Genomic DNA, 21409 nt, shown 5'->3' on the forward strand with positions numbered 1-21409 from the left:
TTTATGAACTTTGAACTGGGGCAGGGGAAAAGTCTGACACTTGCTTTATTATAGGTTTCTCCCACTCCAGTGAGGTAGACAAAACAGAAAAATAAGGATGTTTATTAAGGACATTTCTAGCCCACAGCTGGGGCTCATACTCAGCTCTATGAGCCACTGTCGGACCTCATCCTCATTCAATGTGAATGACATTAGGGAGGCCGGGCCACAGGTAGATCCCATTAATCCCACAGTAAGGGGGTCCCTCCCACTGCCAGGTATAGCTACATTCTGGGGATGAAGAGGTAAATTATTTGATTAATATGTTTCTCTAGACCCTGCCTCTTAATTCCTCCCCACTTTCCAAGACCATGGGTCAAAGGTGGCTAGTACCATAATGTGGGGTGTGAAAGGAAGCCCCTTTATCAGACCTCAGAGCAATGGGAAAGGGGTGACTTTCCCTTCTCAGCCATTCCAAGCCTGGGGCCACTGAGGTAGAAGGGGGAGGGGCCAGGCCACTCAAATTCCCCTTGTGGGCTCTGCTCTGGGCTTGCCCTTTATGGAAATGGGCTTTTTTTTTTTTTTTTTTTGCTGGTACGGAGGCTGGGACATCATCCCAGACTGGAATGCTGTAGTTCTTCCCGAAGCCAGGAGGGCATTGGCTGTCCAAGCCGGCTCAGGAGCTTTGACAGCTCCAAGTTGTGGTTCCGGAAAAAATCCATAAGGAAAAGGCGGGACTGATTGGAGAAAAATGAAGGCAGAAACAGTAAGGAGTGGGACACAGAATCAGGTCTTACAGGTGGAGAGAGAACCTGCCCCAGAATTTACCTACCTCAGTGTCCATATCAGGGTACCTCCGACCTTTGCTCTTGCCTAGACAGCGAGTCTTACCACCTCCAAGTCCCTGGCACCAGAATCCCTTACCTTCATCAAACCTGCTCAACAGGAAGAGGGCTTTAAGGGGCAGGTAGAAAAGGAATTCAAGCCCCAGAAATGTACACTACCTCTCCCAGCCCACAGGGACCTATGTCTCTCTGAGAGATGGTAAATTTGTGTCTCTTCCAGACAGACATGGTCAACCTGCTTCCCCATTTTCCCCGTGGTCTTCCTCTCCTAGGTCATGCTCTCCCACCTGAGGGTCCGTGTGTAGTTCAGAAAGGGTGTGATACCCAGGAACTTCTGGACACTCTCCATTGAAGCAGCTGGGTTGGTACGCAGCTCTTCCCCATCCATAATCAGCAACTAGGGACAGGGATGTGGTTACTGCTGTATTTCTTAGAAGCCTCTGGGCTAAAGGAAAGAGGAGGGTAAGGGAGACCCCAGTGAGGGCTATTGGGGGATTGTACCTGTCCAGAGGGGTAGTAAGTCAGCCAGCGTTGCAGATGGGTAGAATAGTAGCCAGGGACAAGACAGCGGTTTTGCAAGGAACGAAGTGCCAGAGGGGCCTGGGAAGAGGCTGAAATCACTTGGTAGAAGGTATAGTTCAGAGCAGCTGGGTCTCCATGTGCTCGCTGGTGCTGAAAAACAGGAAAGGAAGAGAAGAGATTGGTAACTTGACTGCATTATTTGGCCCTACTCTTGGTCTTATAAATAGCGTAGGCACCCCTCCCCAAGGCACCAGTTTAATTTCCCCACCCTTACCCTTTTCTGTCTCTCTAGCAGTCACCACCTCCCTCCTTTAAGCCCTAAAGTGTCCCTAGCTTCAGGCTCACTTGGTACCAAGAGTAGGCCCTGTCAGCAGGGTTGGTGAGCACAGTGATGATCTTGGCTCGTGGTAGGAGGGCAGCACCCCGCCGTGGTACAACTTCTGAGTCAAAGTAGGTGGCACTTTTTTCAAATAGAAAGTCAGTGCTCGCATTGGAAGGGACAGGGAAGAAGTCCATGTACCTAGGAAGTAGCACAGAAAAGAGGCAAAATTAAGGGGTCAGATATCTGTGTAGTGGAAGCTGAAATAGGGTACCTTGGGGGAAGGAAGTGTTCCTCTGAGAAGCATTCCAAGGGGTCCCAATCTCACCAGTCAATGCCCTTGTGGTAATTAGGGCCATTGAAGAACTGAATTTCCTCAAAGGTGCTCGGGCTAGGGAAGCTGCTGGTCACAGCCGGGTGTAGGCTCAGGAAGAAGTGAATAGCTGTGGTCCCTAAATAGGAAAGAAAGTCCAGCCATTGTGGGAGAGAAGCTAGCTCAACATGAGCTTGAGGAAGGTGAGAAAATAACCATTCTGGGTAGTAAAATCCCCTTTGGCCAAACTGCAGAAAGAGAAGGAAATCCTGAGAGATCCCAGGAAAGGTGCAAGTTAGTGGTTTTCCTTGATTGCATCAGAATCACTTGTGGTTCTTTTGTTTCTTTTAATTTCTATTTATTGATTTTAGAGAGAGAGAGAGAAACACTGATTTGTTGTTCCTCTTATTGATGCACTCATTGTTTGATTCTTGTATGTGCCGACTGGGGATTGAATCCACAACCTTAGGGTATCAGGATGATACTCCAACAAACTGTGCTACCTGGTCAGGGCCATTTGTGGATCTTTTAAAACAAAAATTCCATAGATGATTCTGATATAAAACCAGGGTTAAGAATCACTGTCTTAAGAGACTGGATTAATGTGGGGTGGGTATGAGAAGGGAGTTCCTTAGCCCAAGAATCCTTTAGGTTTAAGGCAGGGCAAGAGAAATTGGCTAAGGATGATTCACCTGTCTTCTGGGGTCCCACTATGAGGAACTTGGGGAGCCGATCACAGGTTTTCTCCTTGGACCAGATATCTTTGTGCCTCTTGTCATCACAGGGATTCTGAAGGTGAAGCCAAGAATCAGATAAGGCCTACTCTTTTCTTCAGTGCACACCCTCATCGTGTCTCTGGTCAGCCGGAGTCCCACCCATACCTGCCAAAGGGGGCTTCGCTCTTGAGGGAAGAGTTCAAAGTACTTTCGTGCAAGAGGGACAGGAGGAAGGGTCTGTAGGCGTAGCCGTGTCCAGCACTGGAGGAAGCGCACCAGGCTCTCAAAGGTGTACAGGCCCAGTCGATCATTTCCATAGTTGGACAGATGGGTCATAAATATGCTGATCTGCAAGGGGATGCCTGCATGTCAGAGTTGGAGAGCCTACCCACCTCAGAATCAGGCTTGGTAAGCAAAGGTCCCAGCCTGCAAATACTTTAGCTCTACAATCTTCTAGCCCTTCCTATTGGCACCTTACCGGATTAAGCAGCACTGTCAGGAAGAGCTCTCCACCTCGGATGCTCCGATCTAGTTCATGAGAGCCTCCAGGATACTCATTATAGAAGATTGTGTGAGTGAAGAGACCACATGTCTGCCGTGGCAGCACCTGGAGAGAAAAGAACAAACAGGGATAGATGAGATTTGAAAGGCAAAATGACGGTCCAGAGGCATAGGATTCCTTGGGTTTGTGGAGGATTCAGTCTGAAGTTACAGCAAGAAAACTCCTGCTATGTGCATTATGACTTTTCACCCTCCTATCCCATGATGTGGATGAACTGGACTGGCAGTTGACAGAACATAGATCAACGCAGGTTGGAGGCTGTCAAAATGTGGGAGTTCAAGTTTGTATTGGGAGTCCCTTACCATAATATCATTGTGAATGAAGCCGCGGCGGTAGCGAGCAGGGCGGAGATGGGGATACTCTTCAGTGCTGGTCACCTGGATGCCCCACACAGATTTCCAGGCTTCATAGAGCTGTGTGTGGACGGGGTACACGCCCGAATGGTGGGGAGCCACAGCATACCCCAGATCCGTGGGAATCCCATGCTCCTGGGAATGGCATAGACTCTCACCAGGACCTGGTGAGGTTTGGGGAATAGAGGGTAAAGGGTGGGGATGCCTCCACAGAAGGAAAAATGGAAAGGGTACCCCATGCGGGGAAGGTTAACAAGAAAGCATTATCTCTGGGGAAAGGTATGGGGAAGAGATCCAAGGGTCTCACCAAAGCAAACTGTTTGTTGAGCCTCATTTGATCAGCCAGCACGGAGCGATTGTGGAACAGGTGTGGCTGCATGTGGCTCCACATGTGCGGGAACCACCAGAACTCTTCACGGTGCTTCAGCAGCATGTCGTCCCCGGCATCCTCTTCCTCTGTCCCTATGACCACACTGACCACTGAACACAGCCAGTCAGCCCCTGTGCCCTCCTTTGTTCTGTAACAACACTGACCACCTTCCATCCCTGGGACAACATCTGCCCATCTAAGACCACCTATCTGCCTCCTTGCCACCTTACCCTCCAGCCACCCATGCCAGCCAAAATTCATACCCACTACTAGCTCCTCATAGCATCCTGACCACAAATCTCGCTCCCCTTCTCCAACTTGTGTACCCAGGAAGATGGGACAGTGGAGAAACATCAAACTAAGTTGATATGCTGAAGGAGGAGCAGGGGAATAAGCTCACCAGTGTGATAGAACTTGCCCGAGAAGCCCAAGTTGAAGGTGAAGTTGGGGACTAATGTCCTGAGTTTGTTCTGGGTGGTCAACAGAGCCTGGGAAGAGTAGCAGGAACACAAGAAATCAGGAGATAGCAGACTGAGCAGGAGAAAAATGAGTAGTGTTCTTCCTACCTGGAAAGGGCTGAGTATACCTATGGCAAGCTCAGAATCAAGGAAGGGAGTTTCATAGGTTAGAGCTTGAAACAATTTCTAAGGAAAAAGACTGACCTCAACATCAGCCACCTTCATGCGGGTACCTTCCTTGCCCACAAAGATGTCATCAATGTCTACCAAGATGTAGCGTTCAAGGTCCAGGCAAAGGCGCTTGCCAGTGAGGTACGCAACGGCATCAACAAAAATAAGTTTGTGGAGCCAGAAGGAAAGGCCGTGGCCAAAGAGCACCCGCTGGATGCCATCATGAAGCCCCAGGTCCTGTACCACAGTGGGAAGCCGCGCCCGGCGAGGCACCGGTCCTGGCACAGGGGGCTCAGCTGACTGAAGGCTGGCAAGAAGCACTGGTTCATATGTGCTATGATTGGATTGAAAAATGGTCCAGTCATCACCAGGCAATGGCCCAGGCTCTAGGCGGCTGGGGCGTGTGAGATGCAGTAGGGGGGCAGAAGGATTCACTTGGTAGTCCCGGAGCCCCAGGTTTGAGTAAAGAAAAAGGGGAAAGCCCTTGAGCTGGGCACTCAGTAGGCTATGCTCATGGGCTCGGAAAAAGCCAATGATGCCCACACCATACTCCACACAGTAACGGTCTAGCAGTTCCCGACTCCAGGCATCCAAGTTGACATACTTGAGCAGATTCTCATAAATGACCAAGACATAGCGGCCACGGGTATGATCAGTCAGCGTGGGCATGTCCCCTCGGCCAGGTGCCAGCTCAGTGCTATAACGAAAACGACTAGACTCCAAGATGGCCACAATCTCCTGCCCCAGCTGTGAGTATGCACTCTCCACAAACACAAGGACCACAGGTTCGGTTCGAGCTGTCTCTGGAGGTCTGGGAGGCCGAGGTGGGACTGGAGGCTGTACGGGGCCAGGGCCAGCTGCCCCGCTACTGCTGCAGTCTCCCAAGGGTAAGGGCAAGGGTTCCTTGGCCTTGGGGCTGGTGGATACGTAGTAAGCCAGGAAGCCCATGGAGCCCAGACTGAAAGCGATTAGCAACAGTATGAGGCGATGCAGTTCCAGCTGCCGAGCTGGGCGTACCACCTTCCACAGCTTGAGCATGGCGGGGGAGGGGAGGCAGGGATGGGGACTACCTCACGGGATGGGAGGTAGGAGTTCTATAGGCTAGGGCTCTCTTGGGAGGGTGGAAGGATAGGAAAAGAGGGAAAAGGGATTCCCTCAGGTCAATTCCCCAAAGAGGTTGAGACAAATTCCCTTAGAGTAGGGTAGGGGAGGTAGAAAGGGCAACAGGGGGCAACTGGACAGAGTCCATTTTTGTCAGGTCACCATGGCCCCCTGGCCCATAGCTTCAGGATGCAAATCCAGTCAGGCTCCACCCTTGGTCCTGTTTGAGCTCCTCACATCAGAGGTCAGCAAAGTTCACAATCTCTGTCCTTCCTATCTGTAAGACAGGGAAGTTGATAGATTATTTCTCCCTTTAAAACTATGTCATTAATCCATTAACCTCTTCACCCCATCCTCTTACCTTCTGCTCACAGGATGATTTGTTCTCCAAAAAAAGAAAGTTCCTGTAGAAAAACAACACAATCTGAATCTCATACTTTAGTCTCAGAGGTTGTTTCTCTTCTCGGAATACTAAATTCTACTCCTTGAACTAAGCTCAAGTTGGAAAAGTATATTCAAGTGTGGGAAAGAACAACTCTCCCATCAACAAGAAGCCAAACAGCCCAGGAAGCTGAAAATGAACCTGCTCTGAAAGGAGTTCCCAGCCCATGACCAAGCAGTTGGCCAGTCAGCAGGAGATCCGGTCTTCTTGTGGGAAATGAACAGAAAGCCCCAGAAGTCCCATGAGCCAACGAAATATCAGATAAGAGGAAACTCATGAGCCTGTTAATCTTCTTCATCAATCAAACCCAACACCACAGGCTAACAGCATTAACAAACTTACAGTCAGGTGGACACTATGGTGGGGAAATTCAAGAGGAAAGAGAAATGGTGCTAGCTAATCATTCTATTAGCTTCCAAACCTAGAAACTGGGGACTGTCTTTTCCATTGCTTGTGAAAAATTACTTATTCTCTGCCTTTTAGTTCACCCATACCAGTGTCAGGAGAGATGATAAAAATGTAGCCCCATAGTGGGTCACATCACTGGGACCTAACAAAAGCCGGAGAGCTGAGTCCAGGGTCTCTCTCCCCATCCATCCCAGTTCTCTTTCCTAGCTTAGCCTAGGCGGTACTATACCCTCATCCATTAACAGCTCAGGAGAAGTCCTCAGCTAGCCTGGAGAGACATGAGGGATTGAGTCCTGTTATAAAAACAGAGAAAATTGAGTGGGGCTGGATGAGAGAGAGAAATCAACTCATATTCAACCAATAAGAGAGAGAGAGAAGATCAGGTCAGTGTATTTGGGAGACAGTTTTAAGGATACCTAATTCTGGAGACTTTTTTCTTAAATAGATCAACTGCTTCTAGAAGCTTTATGGTAGCTTTCCCCACCTTAGCTACTCTTAGTAAGGCCAGTGTCTGGCAATTCCTCTCAACTCCCAGACATACACATCTCAGGGGTGATTAGGAGAGACAGGGTCTTTCAGGATTGAGAGGGATGACTTAAGAATAGTTCATCTTTGGCCCGGGTAAAACTACCAGTAACTGACATGAAAAAGAGAACCGGGAGAGGATCTAAATGGTGATGGAAAGGGGTGAATCCTAAGAATTAGAGGAAACTCCTTGGAGAAAACACAATAGTGAGAAGAAGTCACTTTGGGGAAGCGGACACTTGGGGCAAATTAAGTATAATAAGATAGTTAACATTTATTGAGAGCTTACTCTTTGCCAGACATTCTTCTAAGAGCTTTCCATATATTTAATGGTCACACCAGCCTAAGAAGTAGATACTATTATCCCCATATTACATGAGTAATTTGAGGGTCAGAGAAGCTTAGTAACTTGCCCAGGATCATACAGCGCAGTCAGTGGAGGAACTGGGATTCAACGTCAGGCCTGTCAAGCTCCATAGCCCGAGCTCTTAACCACTGCATTTTACCTTCATACCTAGAAGAAACAACATGTTTAGGGGAGGGATGCTGAAGGAGCCACTGGGGTAGGGTGTGGTGTGGGATGATGCATATGGAAGTAGGAACACGGGGTGAGGGAGCTGCTGTACGTGTGAGCAGCAGTGGGAGGTTTTTGAGGGAGAATCCGAAAGGGTCATCCAGGCCTGGGCTGGAGGACAGCGCTAGTGACAGAGCCTGAGGAAGGCGGGGGTGTAGGCCCCGCGCTGGAAGACAAGCAGAAGCTGTGGGAGGAAGGGGTACCGTGGCGACACGGGCATGGGGGGCTGGCACATCGGGTCACAGACGGAGGGACCCTGCTGGGGGGCATATAGGATCACAGGTGGAAATGAGCAGAGCACCGGATGTGGAGCATTAAGGGGGAAGAAGAGGCGAGGGGCGCGCACAGAAGAGTTCGGGCTAACGAGGCAGGACTGGGCTGGGAGAACTCGAGGGGAAGAGGAGCCCCGTACTGAGGGGCAGAGCTGAGGGAGTGAAGGCACTACGACGGAAGGGACTCGGGGCGAGGCAAGCGCAGGGCCGCGCGAGGGGCCGCCCGGGACGACCCTGTGGGTGGTTATGGGGATAACGGAGGGAAAGTCTGTGAGGGGAGGAACTGCGGGCGACCGCCTCTGCGGTGGTATCCTCAAGGGTGGCTCACCCGGCGGACTGGGCGGCGTCCCCGCTGACCCCGGGCTCCGCCGCGTCCCGGGGCTGCCCGGCTTCCCTGCTTTCGGGGCCTCGGGCCGCGTCGCGGCGGCTCCGCCATCGCCGAGCGAAAGCTCCGCTGCAACCGGGCCCAACCACCGCTCCCGCCGCGGGGAGGCTGCGCGCTACCGCTCGCGGTGTCCGCTAGAATTCCCGCGGCGTCTGGGCCGGACAGTCGCGCGGCCGATGTGCCGGGCAGCCGGACGGCCTTCCACAGAGATCAGTCGAACCCCGGCCTCCGAGACGGCGGGCTCCGAGCCCCATACGCAGAACGAAACCCCCTCCTCCCTGCAGCTTGGCACAGTCCGCCGAGCGTCGGGCGCCTGGGCTCACCAGAAGGGGCGGGCCCAGGGCACGGGCTGGTCCACTCGGCGCTACGGAGGGGGGAGCTGGCCGGGCCCACTGAATGGTGAAGGGGGGCGGGAAGGGGAGGCCTTTGGCACAGGCCCAAGACGGGGCGAGACCCCTAACCCACCAAGGGCCCAAATCCTTTCTCCTCACCCGAAACTCGCCTCCAGCCCGGTGAACTGTGTGGAGGCTGATTAGTTTAGGAAATTTCATCCCAAAATGGGCCTAAAGGGAGTGGGGGAGGTACGTCTCTCCATCTGAAGCCTTGTAACTCAGGCTGCTAAAATCTAAAATCCAAGCCTCCAGCCATAAACCTCCAACAGCAGTAACAACAATGGACGGTTTAAAGGTTATTTTATTAAATATCTTCAGTTCAAGGTTTCATTGTAACAAAGCTATTAAGGGTCTACCAACATTCAGAACAAACACTATTTTTAAATTATTTCTATGTCATCATGCAAAAATTCTGCATCAAATGCCTTCCATTTCCTGTTTAAAAGGTGATTTTTAAATAGTCTATTGACTATAGATGCTGACATTAGCCCCAAAAGAGTAAGAATGCTAAGAAGTGGGGCTGGAGCAGCCATATGAAGCTATGGGTCTTAATGAACTCTAAGACCATTTGTCTTCAAGCCAGCAAAACCAAACCCTGTGGTGAAGGTGTCTGCGTGCTGGTACTGCAGGCTGCAGGGCAGGAAAGGGCCAGGGCCCAGGGGCTGGGGCATGCATGAGGTGCTCGGAGGAGCCTGGCTAAACCCAAGCACCAGCACCTGTGAGTTTGCTCTCTTCTCAGCTGGCTCCAAGGTAAATCTGTAGCTTTGCCTTCTGAAGGTAGTCCAGGCAGCTGGGGTCTACCCACCTTTCCCCCCAGTAGTGCAAATATTTGCGCAGAGAAGTTTGCACAGTTGTTTTGGGGAAACCAAGGTCATGACCAATCGCTCCTCCATTATCTTCTCTGCTATCTGCTTAGAGTATAGACCTTTCCCTCCTGGAATGGAACTCCTTGAGCACAGAGAGGGACAATGAATGTAAGTAGCAGTCTTGGCTCTGGATACCTCTTTTGGGTACATGCAGGTGGTGGTGGTGGGGGTGATGCCCATGCAGATTGTCCAGCAGGAAGTCTATACTTCAGTTGGTCAGTAAAGAGACCTCTTAAAGAGGATACCTCTTCTTGCCAAAGCAGTTGGGTCAATCTCAAAAACAGGAAAAGAGATGGACGTGCAGCAAGGGAATAGTAAGAGGGGAGACAGCCATCAGGGCAGCCTGAATGCATAGAGACAACCATCAACTCAATCCCGCTGCCTCACTCCTCCCATCCCACAGGGGCACTTGGCAGAGGGCCCAGGCCCAGATGAGGGTCAGCACGGGACCACCACCATGAAAAGGCAAGACAAAGATGGTCCAAATCAGCACAGAAACAGAACTGCCAAAGGCAGCGAAGGGAGCCCTGACCAGGGTCTGGCTCTCTCCTTGCTAAGTTGTAAGAAAACAAACACGTAGCAAAGCGCAACCCCTCCCCCTTTCCCTCTGCAGGGATTGGGCCTTAATATCAGGGCCCACGTGCATTGTGCATCCTATAGAAATGGATGAGTAAGTGAGTACATGTCAGACTAACACGAGGCTTTTCATCGGCTTCGTAGCGGACACACTTCTGCAGCACCAATTCTCTTTCCTTCTATGCTAAATGAAACAGTACAGCAACATCCGGGCCCTTAGTCCTGAGGCCACAGCTTCTTAGCTTCCTCCACAGAAGGCTGGGAGCTCTGCGTTTTCTCCCAAGTAGGTCTGGTGGCCACGATGTTCTCATCAGCCTCATTCTAGGTGCCTATGTAAATTCTGAAGAAGTCCATTCCTAGACCTGGGGCAGGCAGGCCACCTCAGGGGCTGCAATCACATCACGCCCCCCAAAGTTTTGTCAGAGTTCTTGCCGGGTCTCCTGAGTCCATGGAGGCCACAGGCCAAGCTCACCTCTTCAGGGCTGGTGAGTGAGCCCCGCTGCTCATGCCAGGTGGTCATCACACAAACTCCTGCCTTCTTGCCAGCCCAAGGGCTATTGGTGGTTTTAAAACGCATCATGGTATGGATTCCATTTTTTTTAAAACAATCTTTTTTCTTTTTTTTTTTTTTTCCTTAAATGTAAAAAACACCTCAGTACAGCAGAGACAGACACGAAGGGCGGGCGGGAGGGCTGCATGCAGGGGCGTGCATTGGCTGCTGCCGCTTTGTAATTTAATTGTTTTAAACCTCAAACGAACAGGACTGCCGCTCGCTGTCACTCAGGCCCTCCAGAGCCACTGGCTGCAAAGGTTCGACCTCCAGCTGGGATCTCCTATTGCCCCTGTCAAACAGGACAGACATGGTAACAGAACAGAAGACAATAAACACACAGATGAGTTCCAGGGACTTAAACGCCCTACACATATGGCCAACTCTGCCTGGGAAGGTGGAGGATGGGGGAGAAGCTAGTATTTAAGTATAACAATGCCTCACATTTGCTGAGCACTTACTAAATGCTTTACTTGTAAGTACCTTATTTAATTCTCAGAACTAATGAGATAGGCCCCATTCTTTCCCCCTTTTTGACAGCTAAGAAAACTGAGGCTTATGGAAAGGAAGAAACCCAATTTGGATTCCTGGAGCTAGACCCGAGTCTGATTTAAGGGCATAACTTGTTACAACCATAGCCTAGCCCTTGCCGTTCCTCTAGGGTGGCCCACATCTCCTCCCCCAATGCCAACTCTCAACTGACTCTTCCTCCTCTGACCCCACCTGTCCCAGCCCCTCCCCACGCCCCCACCAGGTGCACCTGTGGCTGAGCTCACTGCAGCGGTGCAGCAGGGGCCCCTGAGCAGTGATAGTGGACATTGAGCCACTTGCCATCCCGGCGGTGCCACACCCGGGTCTCCTCCGACTGGCTGGTTCGAGGCCGGCCCTGCCCATCGATGTATTGGGTGAGGCGGATATAGGCGATGCAAGCTGCGTCCTCTCCGATCACATGGACGTGTGGGTTCAGGATGGTGGTATGAATGGGCTTGCTGTTCTTGGATAAGACTGCAGGGGGCAGGGCGGGTTGGAGTAGGTAGTAGGGCGTCAGGCCTGAGCACCGACATTTTCCTCCCAGCCTGCACCTCCAAGTCTCACCCTCACTCCAGCAGCCATTGTGGGAGTCTCCAAGGCCCCCCACACCCCTTCCAGAGGCCAAGAAACCTCATCACATTAGTCTCAGTTATCCAAAAGGAAGGGAGAGGTGGGGAACAATGATAACAGCAGATACTATTTTAATCAGACACTGTACTGGGGGTCTTATATGCATGAGCTGTATTCTTTGGTTGATACTATTTTCTTCATTATAAGACAAGGAGACAGGCTCAAGGAGGTTAAGTAATTTCCCCCAATCACAACATTTGAGCTCAGGGCCATCTTACTAAAGCTTATGATCTTTCTAACTCCACTAGGCTGATGTTTAGGTTTCATAAGTGTTAGTTTGTCCCTAATTAGGGCTCTAGAGCAAAATCAACAACTTACAATATTCAAAATTGATCTGTGATTTAAAAAAAAAAGTCCAAAGTTAAAATAGAATAATCAAAGCACCAAGCTTAGGATATTCCTAGGGTTCCCAAGATCCTCTGGGGGAAAGTCAAAAGATTGCCATTATCAGCAAACACTGTGAATTGTGTTACTTTTATTGAGATTAACATCTTAGTTCAATTCAAATGGTAGATAGGGGCTACAGGAAACCTTCCCTAGAGCTTCTATAAAACCTGGAATTGCTTCTGGATAATAGAATTACTTAGATGGTCTAGGGTTTACATTTGCAGCTGAGACATGGAGATGATGTAGTCAGTAGAGAAAACAGTGATAAAATAAAATTTAGGGCATAATGGGGAAAGTCCAGGATAAAGTGGAAAGGAAAAGAAAAAATAAGGGGTAGGGAGGGTCTTAAGAGAGTGGAGAGAAAAAGGAGGTGAATATTTAGTTTCTTATCCCCTGGGACTTCCATGAACTGTCCAGTGTATACCCCTCAGTCCCTCGATATTCAGGCAGACCCTAGCCATAACTTCCGATCTCTTAAGTCACCAACGGTGCCTTGTTACTTGCTTGCACATTCTTATTCTGGCTTTAATTTCCTCTGTTGTGACATCTGTAGACACAGAGCTTCATTATTATCTGCTGAGATCATCTCAACCTCATCTCAGATGGTTTCCAATCATCTTGGAAAGAGATGAGGCTTACAAAAACACAGTGACCCTGACTGTGGCAACCAGCACTGCCGAGGCAGCTGCAGAATGAAGGGGCATATAGGGTTCTGGGCAGGGCCTTCAAAGGTGCCGTTTAAGACCATTTTCAGAGCACAAGGAGGCAAGCACGCAGACCAGGGTGTGGCAGGCAAGTCAAATAAGGGAAAAACAGGCAACGGGGAAGAGGAGGGGGTGAGCAGGGATAGAGGCAGAGGAGGTGAAGGGGCAGGCAGGAGTATATCAGCAGCACGAACCCACTCACGATTCTCAAAGTAAAACTTATGGAAATCCATTCCCTCCACGAGGTTACCAAGGGCTTCGGGCTCAAAGGAAGTGAGGCCTGGATCACAAATTTTCCTGTAGGGGGAAAAAGAAAAGTAGCCTGTCAGCTAATTACTTCTCTTTCTTCCACATCAGTAGTGTCTGTCCTGCAGCAGGTTAGCTGTGGGCTAGGCCTTACAAGGTGGCTAAGATCTTGAGGGTCTGCTGGCTGGGCCTCTGGGTCCTGTCCTTTCAGCCCACTGCCAGGACACCCTGGGCAGGCTCAATCGCAGGCTATCTACCTGGAAGGGCTCCCGGCCTAGTGGCCTGGTGGTGAACTCAACACTGTGCCCAAATCCCAGCCTTCCCTTTGCCCAGGGTCCGAGTTGCTTTTGGGGAGGAGGGAAATGCCTTGAGAAACTTGATTCACAAGGAATTAGGTCTCAACTCACGTGTAGGCCTCAAAATCTCCATTGTTGATGGCCTCAATCAGTTGTTCTGTGATCTTAATGATCTCCTGTTTTCGCACTGTGGGGGAAAAAATCCAGCAGTTACCTGTGTGTAACCAGGGAGCTTCCGAGTAATGGAGAGCCCACCCGGTCCTTCAAGAATCCTCTGTGATCTCTTTGACAAAGACACCCCTCTTTTCTGTCTTTAAGGTTGTTTGCAGGAAGAGTGAGCCCACCTTTCTCTCCATCCCTCCTCTGTTGTCTGTAGAACTAATGACCCCTCCTCCTGAAGCCCACACATTCGTTATGGTTCTCTGGCCTTTGTCTCCCTCTCCATCAATAACCAGGGTGCAAAAAACACTCTTGTTTTTAACAGCTGAGGAGCCTGGCATGTCATGAATACTCTGTCCAGAGTCTGTGCATCCCATCCCCAGCAGGGTCAGCTTCTCTAAGAAGCATCTCCTGATAAGGCTGTTTCCATCTCCTGCTTATGTCCCTCACCTGAAGGGGCCCAATAAGATCTCCATTACCATGCTCCCCACCCCCCAGCTCTTAGTGGTCCAGAACCTAGCCCTGGGCAAGAGCCAGCCTGAGAGCTGAACCTAGCCAGAGATGAAGGCTCCAAAAGGATGAACAGAGCCCTAGGACGGATGTTTAATTCTCTTCACCTTGCTCTGCTCCTCCACAGGGCTTTTCTGGGATAAAGTATCTTAGAGCTAGAAACTCTCTTTTTAAATGAAGACTCTCACCAGAAAGACAGCTCTGTTTGCCCTGGACAAGCCTTGGAAAAGCTCTATATCTCATACTGCCTCTCATGCCAGGATGTGTCCCTCAGGAAAACCAAGGCAAGACACAAACTGATGGGCAGGCAGGGTTGGTGTCCTCAGAGCCCCCACCCATCCCAAGCCAAGGACTGCTGGTGACATCCTGCTCTCACGGACAGATCACTTACAGGGAGCACCACTATTAGCAGAGGGTGCTGCCAGGGTAAGGGAGGGCTTGGACTGAGCTCGGGCTAACCCTGATCGGAATTCTAGGCTGGTCCAGGCCACGAGCCTTGCCTCACAGGAGTGAGAGGCTGCAAGATAAACACAAGCATTAGGACAGCACAGCCCAGGGGCACAGCTGGGAGAGGGCGCGCAGCCAAAGGTACAGCCAGGAGGGGGCCCCACAGCCATCAGCACCTTCAGGTGTGTAAGCAGCAGGTTGGGAATCCGTGGAGCTCTATCCACTTTCTAGAGGTGCAAGCGTGCGTGCGCACACGCACACACACACACACACACACACACACTCCTTCTCCAACCCCACCAAACCCATCTATCATGAAGGGCCTGATGGGCCCTATGGGTGAAGAGGATTGTGTTTAGAGACTCTAAAAAGATAGATAGGAGGAGGAAAAGAGCAGACAAAGGCACACTCTACACAGACTTAACTAAAATTATAAATATGAGCTACCATTAACCAAGTAAGGCATCATATCAAGACATTCTACCACCTCATTTATTTTTTCGTAACAATGCTATGAGGTCGTGGCCATTTTATTCCCACTTTATAGATTAGGAAACAATCTCCGGGAGGTTTAATCTACTTCACACATTTTTTAAAGTAGTGTAGCTGGGGTTCAAATGCAGGTCTGTCTCGCCCAAGCCCCATGCTCTTCATATGACAGGCTGAGAGCCTCAGGAAACTCCATTTCCCAATACAGTTTCTCAGCAACTGCAATTTTCACCATGACCCTGGCTCCCACCACCTCTGACCTGACTTCTGACTAGGCCTTTCTTCCTGGCTCAGTGCTGAGGCAAGGCCCACTGCACATACTGTGACCTTCTACTCCTTCCCACCACGCAAGGTTCTTCCACCCACTCATTGTGTTCGGGCCCTGGTCTCGGCGCCTCTAATCAGCTCTCCCACCCAGCAGAGACCGAGCTCCCAAAGCTTACTGAAGGGGACAGCTAGGCTGGGCTGCCAGCTCTGGGGGCAATCCTTGAGGGGCTTCAGGACGAGCCAGGGAACGGAAGCCAGACTGTGCCTCCCTCACACTTACTGGCTGAGGAGCAGAGAGAAGGCTGGGGCTGCATGCCTGCAGAGGGGGCTGTTCTGTCCCGGGAGCTCCGTCCTTCAGGCACCGAGCTGCCATTCCCAGTGCGGAGCGGGGCAGCTAGCCAGCCAGCGCAGGGCAGGGCAAGGCAGAGCAGCCAAAACAAACAGAACAAGGCAGGTGAGCGAGCAAGCCGACCAGGACCCGAGCCCGTGGCACTGCAGAGCCGGGGCAAGGCAAGGCCTCGGGCTGCTGTGGACACTGGATCACATCCCACGCCGCCACCTCTGCAAGAGAGGCCTCCCAGCCAAGAACCCCAGGAAAGTGCACAGACCTGGGCTTGGGGCTTCCAGAGAGCCTTCAAACAGCGTGTACAAGGGGCCCTGCTCCCAGGGAAGATGTTCTAGGGGGCTAGGCTACAAGGTCAAGAGCCCAGCAGTGAAGAAGCTGTGTACTCTGCCAGCACTGCCAGAACTGAACTGATTTGACCTTCATCCCAGCAGCCCCAAGCTGCTGTTTTTTTACTGCCTTATACATTTATCCTTTCCATTTTGGGGTTTCCCAAAGGTTTGGTGCCCCCTTATTATCCCTGGGCATGCTCTCTTGGCTCTGTCCTGCAACATTCCTCTATCTTTTCTGAAAGCCTGGCCTAAGGTCCCTTTCTGAAGGCAAAGGGAACATTCCAGGAGGCCAAACGAGAGAGCAGGACAGAGATTCCCAGTGGCCTGGCCTACCACGCCCTCCTCATCACCTGGCAGTTTGGCCAGGCTCAAACTTAGGCTGGTGGTGCTTACAGCATCACCAGGACATAGCAAAACATAGTCTGACTCCATTATTCATGCCAAGGCTTTATGACGAGAGTGATTAACTCACCCCAATGTGCCTAGGCCCATTCCAGTTTTAAAACAGAAAGGTCCACATCTTGGGAATCACCTCAGTCCTGGGGCAACTGAGACAACTGGTCACCCTACTCATGACTCACAACATTTGTGGGCTACGTCTGCAGGGACTCAAGGTGTCCCTGTTCTGGGATGTCACATCGTTATCAGCAACAGGAACAGTTCTCTGAGCCCTGGCCCTGGGCAGGCTCAGAAACAGCTCTGGTGTAGCTGTACCAGACTTGGGGACAGAGAAGAGATACCTCTTGCTTAGCCCAGCCTCAAAAGACAGGGGCCTCACGTCTTGGCCCATAGAAAGTAGCTTTATGCCAGGCCCTCTTCCAGGTAGAAGGAGCCACCGATCTTAGTTCTGGGGGCAGGTAAGGCAGGTGCTCCACCGAAGCCAAGGTACCTGGGACATTGCTGGCGTCCTTCCCCCAGCAAGGGCCCAGCACCTACCTTTGAGGTCCTCATCTTCTGTGGTGGTGTTGCAGCTCTCTGTGGAGCCCTGTAGGCAAACAAACAAACAAACAAACAAAACAAACAAACAACCCATGTGTTAAAGTTCTCAAGCCCTTGGAAAACCAGAGGAACTACACAGAACAGAAGCACAGCATGCGCTCCTACAGGTGGTACACGGAGGAATCATAGAAAGTTCTATTTCTACTCTTCCACCTGGCTCGCACAAAACTCGATTCCCAAACTCCCTCCCTAGTCTTCCCCAACTCAGTAAATGGCACTATCTATGCCATTATTCGGGTTAAAGCCTAGAGTCATCTCCTAGATTTGATTTTAGGTTGATTCTTTTCTTCTCTTTCCCTCATATATCAACTATGCAATCTAAAATCAAATCTGTCAGTCCTACCTCCGAAATAAATCCCACCTTACCTCTGCTCTTCAAATGCACAGCTACAACCTGAGTCCAAGCTACTGACATCTGTCACCTGAACTACTACAATCGCTTCCTGGTCTCCCAGCTTCCACCCTTGCCTCCTCCCTGAAATTCTTGCCTATGACTTGGCCAGAGTGGTTTTTCAAAGAGTCCATCAGACTATATTACACCTGTTCTGAGAACCCCCAACAGCTTCTTGTTGCTGTTGGAATAAAATGCAAACTCCGGTAAAGTCCGACATAGCATGCCCTGCCTGCTTCTCTGACATCGCCACCCTCCTGCCACTCCAGCCCCCAACCCCTTGCTCTTCTTGCTCTCAGCTCTGCTTGATTCCCTCTATTTCTTCATTCTGTATACATGCCAAGCCCCTGTACTTGCAGTTCCCTCTGTCTAGGGCACTTTGCCCCAGAGTTTGCCTGGCCGTCTTGTTCCCATTGTGTAGTTCAAATATTACCTCCCGAGGGAGGATCTTTCCTGACCACATAATTAAACGCCCTGTTCACTCTCTTTCTTTAAGTTGTGCCATTTTATCCACCGCATGTATCACAACTGGAGTTTATCTTATGTATTTGGTTTTTGGTTTATTATCTGCCTCCCCCACACCTGTGGAGAGGGATTTTGTCTTCTCACTTCTGTAAACCAGAGCCATGGATGGTTTGGGGCTCAATAAATATTCGCTACTGGTAATAAAAAGAAGACAAGGTTACTAAGGGCATAACAGGTGAGGCCAAGGAGAATGAATGCACTAGGATCTGATTATATTCCTGCTCTGCTTTTCTAGCTAACACTTATTCTTATTTAAACTTCACAAGTCATGGAGGAAACTTCTATTACTATTATCCCCGATTTAAGGAGAAGATGACTGAGGTGCAGAGCAACAGACTGGTTGTCCAATGGCCCAGGGCCCAGATTCAAACCCAGGCCTGTCTGACTGGAGAGCCTGAGCTCAGAATCACTAAGAATGGAGGAACAAACAGCCTAGCTTCTGCAAACACCTTGGCCTTGACATACAGCCTGTAGGCTGCCATCTGCAGGGCCCTCAGACCCTGTGGTCTAGTCCATTGGCTTCCTGCTGGTACAGAAAGCAGGAGACAGGCTCAGGATCCACTCACCTTGATCCCATCTGTAGCGTTATGCACCACGGTGGTTTGTGGCTCCTGGGAGAGAAGATGAAAATTACCCTCCTGACTTCAGGGATAGACTTACTGCTCTTCCCGAGGGACCCCACCCCTCCCGCAGTACCCTCAGAGACGTCTATAATGACCACTGAGGAGGCCTGCCCACCAGCCATTCTCACAAGACAAAATGTCCTGACTTAACCAGGTCCTATGGAGCTGGGAAGCCCCAGATTTAGGGGACAGCACTGGCTGGTGAGAAAGAGAGGCCTGGCACTTAATGGAAGGAGGTACCAGGGAAGCTGTCCCTGATTCCTGATAATCTGAGTTTTCTTTCCCCATGGGACAAAGACGCTGGAGGAGCTATGGGGCTAAAGGCACAGGCTAAGGGCACAGGCTGGGCCCTGCCAACACTGTTCATCAAGGCGTATGCAGGAAGCAGGACAATGGACTAAAGTTTCCCAGAAAGATCCAGGGTGCCCCCTCAGCAAGCTGAGCCCAGAGAACTGCCTGCTTCACCCACCTTCTGCCTTCCCCAGAGTTTCTGAACATCATCATGTCAGGCAGCATGAGAGTGTGCGGGAAACAGAAGGAGTAGCAGGCACAATTACCCCGTCCTCTTTCCTAGTCATCCCCAAGCTAACTCCAGTTAGCCATCACTGGCAGAGGGAGTTCTGAGAGCACATAGTGCTCCTTGGACGAGCCCAGAGAAAACTCAGTCAGCAGGGGCAGCACAGGGCTCTCCAGAAACCCAGAGATCAACACCATCCACAGGTGGGGAACCCCAGCCCCCTTTCTTGTTCACGGCTTTGCAAAGGACAGGCTGAGGCAGATTTTACAGGAGGTCTCCAAGAACTGATGTACAGGTCCCAAGAAAGCTCCTAACCTCTTCTTTTATAAGCAACTCACCTTCCCGGCCCCCACAGCAGACCCACTGGGGGCCCAGCCTGGGCTGGGAGGTTTAGCTAGGAACCCTGATCACTCTTCCCCCACAACAGCGAAAGGAGCAGGGGCAGCAGTTCTGCCATGCAGGGAAGAGCATGGTCAAGTGGGACAATGAGAGGGGGAGGGGCCTATGGGGCAGTACACAAAGCAGCCTGCTCTACAGAGATTGAGAAAGGAAAAGGGCCAAAGAGGCCCTAGGAGGGAGGGCAAGAAGAAGAAGCAGGAGAGAGCGGGAGGCAGCCAGGGGCAGGGGCAGAGAAGCTGTAGTCAGGAGGTACCATGGCCGTCTGCAAGGGCGCAGGCTCTTGGGCTGGGCTTACGAGACTGTTTTTGTTGTTGCTCTGTGGCTGAGACAAGAAAACAGATGGTTTAGTTCCTCTAGAGACACCAAAGCCCCTCAGGTCCAACTCCCAGACCTCCCTTGCCCCCTGGCCTGGCCTAGAGGAGCTGGGGCTGAGGGGACCTTCACAACTCTGTGAATAGGAGCAATGGTTGGAGAGATGGTTGAGAGAGGGGAGTACATGGAGGGGTCCAGAGACCTGGCTCTGGAAGCATCCTCAAGGTGGGACCAGCCCAAGGATTTGTTTTAAAGCATCTCTCCAGAAATCTCTGCTTATACCAGACGCCATGTCACCGCACAACTATACTTCACCCAAACAAATGCAGGATCTTCTCATTTTACAAGGGGGAAAAGGAAGGTGGATTATAAGAAAGAACAAAATTCAGAAACTCTGGGTCTCCTATCTGTGGGCAGTCTCCTGCTGCCTTTCGAACCTGCCCCTAGCATTTCCTTCTCTTAAAACACCAGCTTAAAGCCCAATCTGAAAAGAAGAGGAACAAGAAGAGACAGAAAACATGGCCTAGGAGATGGTGTCCAGAGAGGAAAGGGGTGGAATTTGGCTTTGGTTACAAAATGCATCTACTGACGCCAGGGAGCAGAGACGGGACATGCTGTTGGCCTTCCTGCCTGAAAATACTTGGATTTAGTCAGCTGACAGCAAGGGCAGAGCTCCAAGGAAGGGCAGGTGAATCCAGGTGCGGCTGTGGCTGCAGTCCCAGAACCTAGCCCCCAGGGAAGAGTAGGCTGTCGTTCAGGGCAACACTGCAACAGCAGAGACCACCAGAATGCCTCCTTGTCTTTCAAAATGTTACACTGAGTGGCACAGCAAGGGAGGAGGGGGGAGGATGGCAAGGAAGGAAGGAGGTCGATCTCTAGGACAGCGAGTTGTACCAATGTTCCCTGTCTCCTACAATCCCCTAACCAATGGGCTCAGTCTCACTGGGAGTCCCAGTGGGGCTAGTGGCCCCTGAGAAGCAGCCTGATGTCTATGAGTTCTCCAATAGCCACACAGACAAATGCGTGGCGACTGACTGTGCAGGGTGCAACTGAGACACACACGCAGGAAGATATCCAGGCTGTTTTTTTCTTCTAGCCCGCAGGCCTCCTTTTACAGCCCCTTGGGCCATACCCGAGGCCACCCACCCTTAGCTTGCTGAGGTATCCCCAAATCTGGGGCTAGACATGGAACTGCAAACCAGGAACCAAGTGCTGTAAGACTCCCCTAAACCCTGCGGGGTGGAGAAGAGGGGTTCCAGCAGTAGTCAGGGCATGCATCTAAACTCACGTGAGCTCTGCTCTCTTCCATTCCCACCAGGAAGGAGCAGAGCCCTCCCAGCTCAGCTGTTGACACTGACCTCCTGTGCGGGGCTGACTGCATCAGGCTGTCTTGCCTGCCAAGCCCAGCTGAGACAAAGACCCTGACATGGTACAAGGACTCCAGGGTGTCTGTAAAACCTGCCATATCTGTAGAGGCCCGGGATGTCACCCAGATTGCCCACCTCTGGCTTTAATGGACGGTTTCATAATGATTCAGGCTGCTGTGTTCCTCTCGGTGCCCTGTGTCCCATGAGAAAGAAGACCGTTCCCTGCTGTCTTTCAG

The 21409-nt window shown here is 51.1% G+C and overlaps 2 protein-coding genes across 25 annotated transcripts in view; both read right to left on the reverse strand.

Annotated features, from left to right (window-relative positions):
* Positions 1-86: 86 nt before the first annotated feature.
* Positions 87-8605, reverse strand: NDST2 (N-deacetylase and N-sulfotransferase 2). 2 transcript variants are annotated; one of them, XM_045196106.3, is made up of 16 exons: positions 8259-8605; positions 7374-7598; positions 6071-6113; positions 4642-5986; positions 4380-4467; positions 3917-4071; positions 3559-3744; positions 3173-3301; positions 2860-3042; positions 2671-2767; positions 1994-2117; positions 1692-1866; positions 1326-1496; positions 1112-1221; positions 812-914; positions 87-716 (listed from the first exon to the last, which is right to left on the reverse strand). In XM_045196106.3, exons 4-16 carry the CDS (start codon positions 5644-5646, stop codon positions 591-593), a joined length of 2652 nt encoding a protein of 883 aa, XP_045052041.1. In that variant the 5' UTR covers positions 5647-5986; positions 6071-6113; positions 7374-7598; positions 8259-8605; the 3' UTR covers positions 87-590. The 2 variants fall into 2 exon arrangements, with proteins under 2 accessions (XP_045052041.1, XP_045052040.1); XM_045196105.3 differs by having other exon boundaries at positions 6293-7598.
* Positions 8606-8990: 385 nt separating this feature from the next.
* The window catches only part of CAMK2G (calcium/calmodulin dependent protein kinase II gamma), a 57912-nt gene continuing 45493 nt past the window's right edge, over positions 8991-21409 (reverse strand). For 7 of the 23 annotated variants that reach the window (XM_053922959.2, XM_053922963.2, XM_053922958.2 and 4 more), the window contains 8 exons: positions 19748-19816; positions 18522-18566; positions 16977-17025; positions 15646-15759; positions 13605-13680; positions 13154-13248; positions 11460-11704; positions 8991-10991 (listed from right to left, as the gene is read on the reverse strand). In XM_053922959.2, coding sequence (XP_053778934.1) covers positions 11472-11704; positions 13154-13248; positions 13605-13680; positions 15646-15759; positions 16977-17025; positions 18522-18566; positions 19748-19816 — 681 coding nt within the window. In that variant the 3' untranslated portion in view covers positions 8991-10991; positions 11460-11471. Of the gene's footprint in view, positions 10992-11459; positions 11705-13145; positions 13249-13604; positions 13681-15645; positions 15760-16976; positions 17026-18521; positions 18567-19747; positions 19817-21409 lie in introns of those variants that run through there. The other 16 variants (XM_053922969.2, XM_053922966.2, XM_053922976.2 and 13 more) reach the window with 5 other exon arrangements.

Source organism: Desmodus rotundus, chromosome 4 (assembly GCF_022682495.2).
Source record: "Desmodus rotundus isolate HL8 chromosome 4, HLdesRot8A.1, whole genome shotgun sequence".
In the NCBI taxonomy this organism is placed as follows: Eukaryota; Metazoa; Chordata; class Mammalia; order Chiroptera; family Phyllostomidae; genus Desmodus; species Desmodus rotundus.

What these genes read in the sequence shown, in the direction of transcription:
- NDST2 (XM_045196106.3), bottom strand. Translation starts at nt 5,646, where the DNA reads ATGCTCAAGCTGTGGAAGGTGGTACGCCCAGCTCGGCAGCTGGAACTG. An exon ending in AACTACACACGGACCCTCAG is followed by an intron (nt 915 to 1,111) that starts GTGGGAGAGCAT and finishes CCTGTTGAGCAG; the next exon opens with GTTTGATGAAGGTAAGGGAT. An exon ending in ACCCTGATATGGACACTGAG is followed by an intron (nt 717 to 811) that starts GTAGGTAAATTC and finishes TTCTCCAATCAG; the next exon opens with TCCCGCCTTTTCCTTATGGA.